We start from the raw sequence: 12852 nt of genomic DNA on the forward strand, positions 1-12852 counted from the left end.
GTGTTTCAAGCTTCGGGAGTTGCTGCCAAGCATCTTCCCAGAATAGGGTCGTTTCCCCATTTCGGATTTCCCAAAAACTGTGATCCTGCACAATGTCCCGGTTCTTTCTTGCTAAATTCCATATGGGAGACCCTTCAGGAACCTCCTACAGCCTTATTAATTCCTGATTGTTGCAGTCAGGGGTATATTTTTCTTTCCAATGTCTGGCCCATGGCAGATTGGGTTCCTTCAACCATCTCCACCAGAGTTTGGCTCCACATGTCATGTTGATGATGGAGGGATCGAAAAGATTTAGGCCTCCTAAAACTTTCGATTTGCAGAGTTTGTTCCAGGAAACAAGCACCCATTTTTTCTTTTCCGCATTTCCATTCCAGACAAAGCATCTCTGGATCACTCTCATTTGCTGAAGGATTCCTTTAGGGGCAGGTATAATAGAGAGCAGGTACTAAGGGATGGCATGCAATACTGCATTGGTGAGGAATAATCTACCAGCGAAATTGAGTGCTCTGTGTGTCCAATGCTGACATCTTTTCTTCATGTTGGCCAAGATTTTCTCCCAGTGTAACTTTTGCTAGGGCTTATCTGTTAGAGGGGCTGCTAAATATCTCGAGGGTGGGTTGCCTCTTCGAAATCCAAGAATACTAGATAGATGCTTCTGAATGCCAATATGAGTATTGAAGAAAAAAATAGTGGATTTTGAAAGATTAATTTCCATACTTGAGGCCTTGCTGAAGAGATCTAGTATTTTATTCAAAGCCATGGCTTCTTTCACAGTAGGTGTTCCATGCAGCATTGTGTCATCCACAAATTGTTGATGCATCGTTGCAGGTATTGAGTGAAAGGGTTGAAGTCCCTTGATTTTCCCCTCAAGCTTTGCCTTGCTGATGAGTTTGCTCAGTCCTTCCATGAGGATTACAAAAAGGAAGGGAGACAGAGGGTCTCCTTGCCTGATGCCTTGGGAGGGGGAGAAAGGGTCGGATGGGGAGCCTTTGATAAGGATGGAAAACTTAGTGGATTTAATCAGGGTGAGAATCCATTTAGTCCACTGCTCGTTAAAGCCAAAAGCGATTAGAATTGCATCAAGGTAGTGCCAACTGACCTTACCATAGGCTTTAGAGAGTTAAAGCTACATTAACATCCCTGCTATTTTCCTGGTTTGAAGAGTATGAACCATTTCCTGTGCTAGAAGAATATTATCGAAGATCTGTCTACCTTCAACATACCCCGACTGCTCTTCCAAAATGAGGCCAGGAAAAATGGGCTTTAGTCTGTTAGCTATGACCTTAGATATGATTTTATAAATCACATTACACAGGGCTATAGGTCTAAATTTCTCAGGAGAGTTGGGCTCTTCTATCTTTGGAATTAGAGCGAGGAAGGTGGAATTTAGCGATTTAAGGATAGAACAGGATCGTCTAGAGTCTTCTACTAATTCCCAAACTTCAGCTTTCACAAGGTTCTAACAGGCTTTGTAAAAATTGTTGGTAAAACCATCAGGCCCAGGTGCCTTATCATTTGGCATACTTCTAACCGCTTCTTCCACCTCCTCCAAGGAGATTTCTCTACTGAGAGCTATGTTCTGTTCATTTGTGATAATTTTAGGAATAGCCTTAGTAAGCTCCACAATGGCTTCTGTTCTGTTTGCTGGCGGCTCCTGTGCTATATGATTGAAGTGCCGTGTTAGCAAAGCTGCTATTTCTTGATGACTTTTCAAAGTTTTCCCCCTTTCATTGTTGAGGCAGAGTATCTTATTGGCCCCTCTGTGGTCTAGCACAGACCTATGGAAGAACTTGGTGTTCTGTTCCCGCTCCTTAAGCCATTGTATTCAGGATTTCTGTTTCCATAAGGTCTCTTCCTGTTGACAGCGAGCTTGCCATTGTTGCATCAGGACTTTTTCCTGCTCTACTGAGTCCTCACCGTTGTGCCTTGTTGCCCAATATTTGTGAATCTGTTCTAACCTTCCCTCTATGATAGATTTATACTTAAAGATGTTCCCAAATTCTGTTACATTCCATTCTTTTATTTTGTTTTTGACATGTCTTAATTTGCTCTGAAGTTTGAACATTCTTGTTCCTCTGATGTCTGTTGGCTCGTTCCACCATTTCTCCACCAATTGAATGAAGTTAGGGTGATTCAGCCAGAACTTCTCGAATCTAAAAGGCTTGTTTCTGGGAGTTCCTTGGATGGCCGCTGTCAAAGATATTGGCCAGTGATCCGATCCTCCACTAGGAAGGATGTCAGATTCCACTATTATTCCTTCAAGTATAATGCTTTCAGAGATAAGGAATCGATCCAAACGAGAGGAAATTTGCCTCTCGCCTCCTCTTCTATTATTCCATGTGAAAGTTCCACTTTTTGGTTGGATGTCCACTAGTTTGGCAGAATCAATGAATTCAGCGAAGAGCTCAGCATCCTTATTGAGTTTTCTAATTCCTCCTTTCTTCTCCAAAAGAGAGGTTATCATATTAAAGTCTCCACCCATGATGAACTTTGAGTTGGGATATCTAGTCTTTAAACTTAAAAGAGAGCAGAGAAAGGAGAATTTATCTTCTAGCTTTTGCGGTCCATAAACATTTGTGCATAAGTAGGTTTCAGAATTACCTATCAATTGAGTCTCCATGGCTATGAAAGCTTTGGTGGCTTCTGCTGAGAAGATTTGAATCACTCGGGAGTCCCAAAATGTGACTAAACCTCCTTCCCGTCCTTGACTGGCTACTTCCATAAATTCTATATGTTTTCCAAGCCTTTTGCTGATATTTGCCATGTTGCTGTTAGCACATTTGGTTTCCTGTATGAACATGATATCTGGTTTCTCTTTCTGGAATTTTCTCTTTAGAAGTCTTTGTTTCGCTTGGCTATTAAGCCCTCTTGCATTCCACGATATAACTTTCATTTTTAACTAGATGGATTGTTGGTAAGACGGGAAGGCATTCAGAGCCTTCATCTTGCCCGAGTTTAACATTAGAATCCCTAGTTCCTGCAAAACTTCACCGTTTGTTCTTCGACCTCTCTTCCTTCTCTGCTTCGAACTTGTTGAGTTGCATAGTAGGCTCTTTGAATGGCTGCCTAATCCCTTTGCTATGCCTAACTTCCTACTTTGCCTATCCATCTCCGCCTTCTGCCTTGCAATGAATAGATTGTTGATCTTTCTGATCTCCTCTTCCGGAATATTCTCTATACCTTTAGCTTTCTAAATCTCGGCCATGACTGGTAAGTTCATTTCTTCCTGCTCTAGAACTTCGTTTAGCTCCATTTCCTCACTGCCACCATCACTGGTGAGCATGTCTGCATCTTCCTCTTGCTCTTCTATTGGTTCCTGCATTAGTACTACTATGCTGAGGGGGTGTTCCTCCCCTTCTTTTGTTACATGGCCTGCCCTTTCTTGGTTCCCTTCACTTGTAATTGATACTTTATTCTATTCTTCTGAGTCTGTATCTGTCTCCAAGATTCCAAAGGTGTTGCTGGTGTTTCCTTGTGCTATCTCCATTCTGTTGGTTCTTTTTCTGTTAGCCCTTTGTCTTGCTTTTGGCCTTATAAAGGCATCCCTGCTCTTTGCTGCTTGCTCTGGCTTAGGTTCTTCTCCTATGTTGCTTAATGGGCACTCTCTAACTAAATGTCCATGTTCGTGACATTTTCGGCAGCGAAAGGGGATTTGCTCATAGTCGATGGCCTGGAAATAGTCTTCATCCCTGTACTCCAGCCATAATCCTTCATGCAAAGCGCCTGATACATCCATTTCCACACAAATTCTCGCACAGGAAGTATATTTCCTTTGCATCGTTGCTTCTGATGCTTTGATGGAAGTACCTAGTTGATCTCCTATTTGCTTAAGAGCTGCTAGGCCCCAGTAATCTATTGGAAGAGAGAACAGACAGATCCACACAGGGACCTGTGTGAATGTCTCTTTTTCTGGTACAAAGTTGGGTTTCCAGGACCTCATGTAGAGCCCCACCGAAGTGAAGAAGTAAGGACCCCCATCAAAAACTCTATCCTTGTCCTCTAAATTCGTGAAAACAACAGTGAAGAAACCTTTTGCTCCTAAGTGCAGTTTGACATCACCTTTGGGTTTCCATTGCTGCCTGATCCATTGGCATAGCGCTCTTTCAGTTGGCCACAATCCCATGAATTTTCATATTACCGCATGTTCCGACATGTGTTCTCTATAGGCTTGTATCTCCTGATCTGTTATAACCACTCTTAGGGTTTCAACTTTTTTTGGTTTGCATGCGCCTCTTGTTGTTGTGTTGTTGCTGGGGCTCGATACAGTCTCTTGCTTCTCTTTTTCTTTTGGATAAGTTCCTTCCTCCCGTTACCCACCTTCCCTTAATTGATTCTCTTTGTGGGCTGTGTGTTTTTGCCCTGTATCATCCTTCTTCTCATTGTTCTCCTTTCCATCGCTTTCTTTTTCTTTCATTTTTGGGTTGCTGTTTGTTTCTCTGAGTCCTTTTTGTTTTTTCTCTTTGCTTCTTTCGCTATCCTGCTTAAGCTTACCATATCCTGTTATCTTTACTCCCTCCTGCGCTGCTTGCTTTTGCATAACTATTTGTTTAAAGGATGGGGTCCCAATGGACCCCCCGTTCACCATCTGGTGGGTCAGTCCTTGTCCTCTTCTGAGCAGATCCTCTATTTTAATCTTGTGCGCTTCCAGAGCTGAGCCTGGTTCAGCAGGTCTGAAGCACTAAACCCTAAACCTCGAACCCACACCCTCCATCCCTCAAGAACTAAGAAATTAACTTTATATTCACTATGTAGTGTTACATAAAAAAAAATATAAAAAAAATACATATTAATATTAGTATTAGTTATGCTTATTTTGGCATGTAGTATTAGTAAGCCATAATATCTAGTCATAGTTTTATAACAAAGTCTATTTCTATGTTAAAAATCCCCATAGTAAAGTGGAGGTAAATCTCCATGGTCAAGAATCTTGTTGCATGTTTCTGTAAATGTACATATGTTTAACTCATGTGTTTACTATTAATGATAAAAATAATTAGCATACACATAAACACAATTATATATATATATATATATATATATATATATATATATATATATAAAACAATGTTATATGAAAAAATGTCATATAAAATGAGTTATTCTTTTTTGGGCATGTGTTATTGATAAACCATGGTATTTGTCCATGATAAAGTGGGGGTGAATCTTCATTCACCCCCACTTTATCATGGACAAATACCATGGTTTATCAATAACACATGCCCAAAAAAGAATAACTCATTTTATATGACATTTTTTCATATAACATTGTTTTCACTTAATGAATTTAATTAAAAAGGAAAATAAGGTATAACTACTTTGCAAAAAAATCTTAGCCTTCAATTTTTGTACACTACTACTATAGATCCATCTTAAAAATTGATCTACCAAACATTGAGAGTGATCACCTATCTTGAGGAGCACTTGGTAGATCTCTTGTTATAATGTAATTTATGAAGAAATTCATATGCTAACAACACAAATTTTGAAAACTTAGTTGCATGAGATACAGGTGGATCGGTAGTGGGTTGAAATAAATAAAAGAAATACATTGTTTTTAAGTAGTTTATGCCTTTTGGTTTTTCTTACCACACACCATGTGTAATTTTTTCATTATTTAATTTATATTTCTGAATGCATAAATGGATTACAAATATTAAATAGATTTTTTAATATGTAGATGGATTCAATACATTGAAAATTCCCCTTGAAAATTGGACTTTGTATACTTTTAATTCCACCTAATCTTTGTTAGATTTCAAATAAATTTAAGTAAAAATTATACGTGTAAATGGGCCAAAATTTAGAATCACTAGAGTAATTGATTTTTTTTTTTACCATAAGAATTTATTTTCCTAATTTCTTATATATAGATGTGTGTGTGTGTGTGTGTTGTTGTTGTTCTGGTTTAACTCTATGTATGTATTTGAAAATATTTTTTTTTTTTAATGTAAACATTCGAATATTTTATTTATGGACCACATTATTCTATTATTTTTTTCTCACTATTAATATATTTTGAAATATACATGAATATTATCTAACACACTATATTGAAATAATTTTTTGATCATCCATATAGAATTTTTCAATTATTAATAATATATCAAAAATTGAATGAATTGCACATCACTTGAAAAATAATTCCTACTTTTCTTAGCTGTTATGGTTTCTAAGTAAAAGTGTTTTTTCCTATTGTTTAGGAGTTGTGAAGATCTAGATTTTCTTAGATAAGTGTGTGGTTGAGATATCTCCTCAACTAGTTGATTATATGGTTAAGATGGGATTTATATCTTAAACCAATACTTGTTGTATATATATGCAAGGTTTAATAGAACATATAGTGACTTTTGGTGTGCAAAATGGTTTCACAATTTGGTATTAGACCCAAAGGCTCTAAGGGTAACTCCCTTAAGGGAGGGCCAAAGATATAATCTTTTGTGGATGTAGTTTAAATTAGTCTAGATGTGTGTGAATATCTTTATGTCTTTGTTTGGTAGGAGAAAAGAATGCACCACATAAAAATAGAACCAACACCATTTGAGTCATCAATAATTTTCATGTTGCAAGGCTTGGCTATCAATGTCAGCTACTACAAAGTCCTGCACATGTGGATCATACGAGTTGAGTGTTGTGTAGAGTTGTGGAGGAGTTATCGTGTAACCTGTGGATAGGTTGCACTGATATGCTCATCCCACTGGTTTTTATGACATTGAAGATATACCAGTATAGGAGAATGAACTTAGATTTGTGGATCGATCAACGAGTAGCTAATGACCAAGAATTTTCTATTAGATTTTAGTAAATTACCAAAGAAATCGTGGTCTATAACATGTCCTAAGGGTTTGAACCACAATAATTCATCGCCATAGTCACCAATATGATTGGCAAAGTTGAATACATGGGTATATTTCTGTAATCTCACTAGGTTATAGTACATGTAAGTATTTTTAAGTGGAAGAAACGATTGAGGAAGTCAATAATCGAATAGAATTCCTAGTGGATCATGCCACCTATATGGGAAATAGTGAATATGTCCTGCATTTTCAGCCATAATATCTTAGAGTTTTCAAGGTTGTGTTGTTATAGAAGAGGAAAAAAAGTTTGCATTTATGAGATGTAGATAAATGGGTTCGGAAGGGTATGCACAAATATATTTCTCTCACGTTCACATCATTTCAAAGTTCAATATCGATCTCCAAAAAACTAGTCAAACTTTTGTGACCCACGAAGTCAAACCACTTCATTTTATGTGTTGTACATGTTGAACTTAAGCCATAGAGTTATGATAAATCGCATCACGTCATGATTTTGTGACTGAGTTTTATATAAAATTTAAGGTAAAAGATCAATATGGATGGTTTTCTAGATAGTATGGTAGTTGTGGATCTAGGGAAGGGTCCCTCATTGCTGAAGATGTGAGAGTGGTCTTCTAATGAGGTTATCTGATAGCTTGTGATGTTGTTCAGTAATTAACTTTGATAAGTCTGTGATTTGGGATGTCATGAGTGGAACTCAGGAATTCAACTTGTCGACTACACCTTTACAAGGGTTAAGAGATAGCTTGATGGAGCTAGTAGCCTAGAAGATTTCAAATTGATAATGATGGAGAGGTATGTAGTTATAGTGGTTGATAGAACCATGTATGTGAAGGTTGTCCTCGTATATTGATGACTGTATTTGTTGGGCACCCTTGAATTTTTGTGGATGGTTGTTCCTTTATATATACATCAACATATTATTCTTTATGTTTGTAAACACCAAGACCACAACTATACTTTTCTTATTGATATTGAGACAAGTAGTAATTTAAGGGGGACTTGGAAAATATAATTCCTACGTGTCTTAATTGTCATGGTTTTTAAGTAAAAGAGTTTCTTTCTATACTTTAGGAGTTGTTAAGATCTAGAAGTTCTTTGATGTAGAAAATTTGACTTTTCCTACTATGTTCACTTCCACGAACCTGCAATCTTAAGAATGCCAAGGAATCTATATAAATATGATTACTTAGTTTGTTAACTATTACGAGCATATAATGTCATTCATTAACATATATGCAGAGATACTAAACAATCTATAAGCATGTAAAAAATCCATTATGAAACCAAATTCATATGTACATGTTTGGCATGATTATACGTTCGTTTGGCCATTAGTTTTCCCCTTAAGCTTAGAATATTAATAACATATAAAAACAAAATAAATTTTCCTAGATCCATAAATCAATCCATAAACCACTCATAGCTTTTATAAATACTAAAGGCAAACACATAGTTTCTATGATTTCTAAACTTATTCTTATCCTAACAAATTTCTAATTTATACCAAGATATTTTTCTCCTACAACCTCTCATGATTTATTTCCTAAATGTTTCATAAAAGGAAAATTTTCTTCTTAAAATTGTTATCTACTCAATCTTATCTCTATCCATAATTATTTTATAAATAAAGAAATTAAAATTATTTACAGTAAGGAAATAAAATTCGTTTTCCATGTTGAAACCTATTTTTGAGGTTTATATCCAAAAAGCTTGATGACTTGAAAGCTCAAACACTCCTACATCATTCTTAGATAAGTGTGTGTTTGAGATATTTCCTCAACTAGTTGATTGTATGGTTAAGATAGAATTTCTATATTGAACCAATACTTGTTGTATATATAATTGATGTTTAATAGAATAGATGGTGAGTTTTGGTGTGCGAACGGGTTTCACAATTATATCTCCCTTTATTAAAGAATCCATGTTTTTTTTTTCCTTTTGATTACTACTCCTCTTTAGAGATTAAAATATTTTATTATGGTGAATATCTATTGTTTTTGTCTTTATATATACATATATCAAATTGACATTGAAATAAGTAAGTTAACATCGATATTAAGATAGTTTCTTTATGTACTATATTGAAATATTTTTAAAAAGTATAAGTATTATACACATTCCCTATAATGTTCTTTTACCATTAATTACTTTTATCTCTCTTTGAAGTTTGAAATAAAATTATGTTACTAAACATGGATATTAAAATATTTTGTTTATGGTTAAGAGCTAGAGTGAAAATTTTTACCACATCTTCTTCCCACCATGCTATAATATCAACAATTAACTCACAAAACATAGTGACACTTATGTTTTATAATTGTTGTAATTAAAACTAACCCCTATGATCCAGGAGCATCCAACTAAGGCACCATGACCGGGTGTTGGTCTCTGCCAGGTTGGAGAGTTGAGTTAGCATATTGTTGGTTTTATATGTTTAGTTCGTCAGAGTAGGAGGTAGGATTTTGTTTTATCTTAATCTCAGTATTATTCAAAAGTAGTTTGGTCGGTTAGGGTCATTTACTTGTTTGTATTTAATAAATAGTAGATTAATAACTGTCCAATCATTTTAAGAGGAAAAGACAAATGTGTCTAAATGCAAAATCTTTCCATATAGGCAGAACCAAATACTTAATAGTTATGTAACTAAAAGGTATAGAACTGAAAGTAACTATATAGTTCCATTAACTGTAGACAAAGCATATAAATGTAACAATGAAAATCATTGATAGGGTCCAACATTTTTGGATACAAATAATAAAAAGAGACAGAGCAGAAATTTAGCTACCATTCACATGTACTATCGTTTATATGCTGTGCAATTATATTTTTATCTATTTTTTAATTGATTCAGATAACAAGCAGAGTGCAAGCCTACAACATTATTTTTTTTCCTATCTTAAAATAAAACAAATCATTGTAAGTCACATGAAGTTTTCATGACCAGAACGGAAAAGCACGTAAATAAAGCACGTGGCCAAGAGAATGTCCATACAGCGAAAACAAGTGAACGAAGAAAAAAGAGTCCAGGCACCAACTGAATAAACCAAGAGAGAGGTAATTCATTACGAACTATGATAGACCATTTTATTTCCTTTTTAAACAAAACAGAGTCAGAGATAATATATAATTCTTATTAAATAAGAGTGTGGTGTTACATTGTCAAAATGAATGGAGTAAACAGTGACCGCGAGATAGGGCAAGCCCTAGTCAAGGGCTTGACATTGTGAAACCCTGGAGCCTAACTAAAGTGTAAGACCAAAACAAAATAAAAACTGGAAATTGTAAACATAAGTATGCCTAGGTGGTGAAATGACTCAAGTAATAGACAACAACTGAAGAGTGAGGTGCAGCCACCAGAGAACTACAAACCCTAGCTACAATTTAACAGAACTGTGGTGACAAAGCCTACCAGCAGAGCATTGAAGGGTTTGAAAACCAAATCGTTGAAATCATCCATGCCCAAGGTCGAATTCCCGACCTGTGCAACCAAAACAAGCCAAAGTTAAACACACCACACATAATAGTGAACGAACAGTGAAACAATACAAGTAAGGGAAGAATATAACTCACCTGGGAGCGTGACAGAACAAAGACCCTCATGCAACAGAGCCACAGAACACCAGAAAAACCTGAGACAAGAGGAGCGGATGTTGATTAGTCCCTAAACCAGAAAAAGGCAGAGATAAAGCAAGGAGAGACAAATTACCTGAAGATATAGCCGAGTGAGCCATTGTGCCTGAGACCTGTGCACACAGGAACCATAACATAAAAATGATTTTAGCAGCAGAGCAGTATCAAGGAAAACAACCAACAGTAGGAAGGAATGGCTAAAAGTCCGGCTAACCAAACCAGAAATCAATTCCAGGTACCAGCAGACAAAATAATTCATTGTGCAGAAGAAAACAAGCAAACTAACCTCCAGTGTTCAAAATAGGTTCATATAGCAAGGAATAAAGTTGCCACAACAACACAGGCGAGTCCGTGAAACCATATAAGTTCGCAGACAGAAACAGCACAGAGCATTTCCAAGTAACCCTCCCAGAGCTCTCACAGCAGAGCGAAATACCAAAAATGACCAGAATGCTAAAGGGTTTTGCGTAATGACCAAGCGGGAAATGAGGATCGAGGCAAGAGTACATGTCAATTTCATATTTATGAGCCTTATTAAATGATTGCAACCACCAACATAAATATCTACTATTCATATCCATAATCAAAAGCCAAATCATCAACCAAATCTGCATTTATCATTAGCACCGGACAACCTTATATTGAGTTATACCTTGGAGTGTTGTCTAGGTCCCATCATAGTGGTATCAAAGCAGTTGAAATTGACTGAAGAAATGGAGGTAGGAAGGCGAGGTCGTGGAAGAGGTGTTCTAAGGATAGTAGAGGAAGGACTAAGAGAGGATATCAGGATTGTCACTGCTCGTTTGGAGGCAGTTGAGGCAGGGAAGAGAAGAGATCCCGAGGTAGGTGATGACAGTAAAGAGGAAGCTGAAGAGACAATAGATGGATCGAATGGAAAGGGCCTAGAAATGAGACTATTGAGATTTGTCTTAGTGGCAAGCAGTAAACCCCAACTAGAACTCCCAAATTATGACGGCAACTTGTCCATAGAGGTTTCATTAGACTGGATCAGCGAGCTGGATAAGTATTTCGAATGTGAGGAGGTCAGTGAAGACCACAGAGTTAAAAATTCACTGCGACGAACTTGAAGGGACACGTAGCCCTGTGGTGGGATAGTGTCCAAATAGAGAGAAGGAGATTGAACAAGTTCCTGATCAAAACCTGGTCAAGGATGGTGGCCAAGTTGAAGGGCAGATTTCTCCTGAAAGACTATCAGATTGTGCTACAAAAACAAGTGCAGAATCTGAAGCAAAAGGGAATGACGATGAGGGAGTATACTAAGGAGTTTTATCGAGTGAACCTAAGGGCTAGTTATAAAGAGGATAACACAAAAAATACAGTCAAGTACGTAAATGGTTTAAGGCTAGAAATTTTAGATGAAATTAGTATTATGTATCCAAAGAATATTGAAGAAGCGTATCAAAGTGCGATGAAAGCTGAAGAGAAAATTACTAGAAGGAAGAATGACAGGAGAGGACGAGGAACTGGTAGGGGAAAAGGTCGGTCATATGGCAGGGCAGATTGCTAGTAGTAATGAGGAAGGCAACAGTTCCAGAGCTTTCGGATCAGCAGACAAAGGTGATAATGTGGGAGGTGGTATGCCATATCAGTGAGGCAGGGGAAATGGCTGAGGTAGAGGAGCTGGTTATTAATGCTACAGGTGTCATAAGTGGGGACACAGATCATTTGAGTGTCCTGAGGTAGACCAAGTTGGACAGAGGGGTGCATATGTTGCACAACTAGAGGAGGTAGAGGCACCTCCCCAAGAAGCAGAGAATGCTCCAGAAACAGGGGAAGCCCTTGTGTTGAACAAGGTGTTGTTAAAACAAGCGAAGGAAGCCACCGAACAAATGTAGCGGAAGGCTTCGTTTCAAATAGTTTGTAAGTCACACAGTAAGTGCTATAAGTTAATTATTGATAGCAGTAGTACAGATAACTTAATGGCCACAGAGATGGTGGAAAAGTTAGAATTGAAGGGATTGAAACATCCCACCCCTTACAAGGTTTCATGGCTGCAAAAAGGCCATCAGTTGCTGGTGGATGAACAATGTGAGGTGGAGTTTCAAATAAGTAGATATAAGAATAAGGTCATTTGTGACATCATGTCGATGGATGTATGTCACATACTGATAGGCAGGCCATGGCAGTATGACAAAAAAGTGGTGCATGATGGATTGATGAACTGTTATAAGTTTTTCAAGGATGGAATCAAGCACACGCATGTGCCCATCAAGGAGGAAGGGACAACAGGGACAAGTGAGCCAAGAGCATTGTTGGTCAGCGGAAAATAGTTTCTGAAGCAGGTTGATGATAGCAAGGTGAGTTATGCAGTTGTAAGAAGAGCAAAAATAGTACTTTTGCATACAAATGTATCAGATTTAACCTTAGAAATTCAAAATATGTT

General features: G+C 37.1%; 1 protein-coding gene across 1 annotated transcript; it reads right to left on the reverse strand.

The window, feature by feature from the left end:
- Positions 1 to 3415: 3415 nt before the first annotated feature.
- Positions 3416 to 4123, reverse strand: LOC149159902 (uncharacterized). Its single transcript, XM_089434463.1, has one exon. It carries the CDS (start codon positions 4121 to 4123, stop codon positions 3416 to 3418), a length of 708 nt encoding a protein of 235 aa, XP_089290589.1.
- Positions 4124 to 12852: the final 8729 nt, after the last annotated feature.

This window comes from Pinus tabuliformis, chromosome 5_2 (assembly GCF_031772625.1).
Source record: "Pinus tabuliformis cultivar Carrire ecotype Pingquan chromosome 5_2, CPIR1, whole genome shotgun sequence".
Taxonomy (NCBI): Eukaryota; Viridiplantae; Streptophyta; class Pinopsida; order Pinales; family Pinaceae; genus Pinus; species Pinus tabuliformis.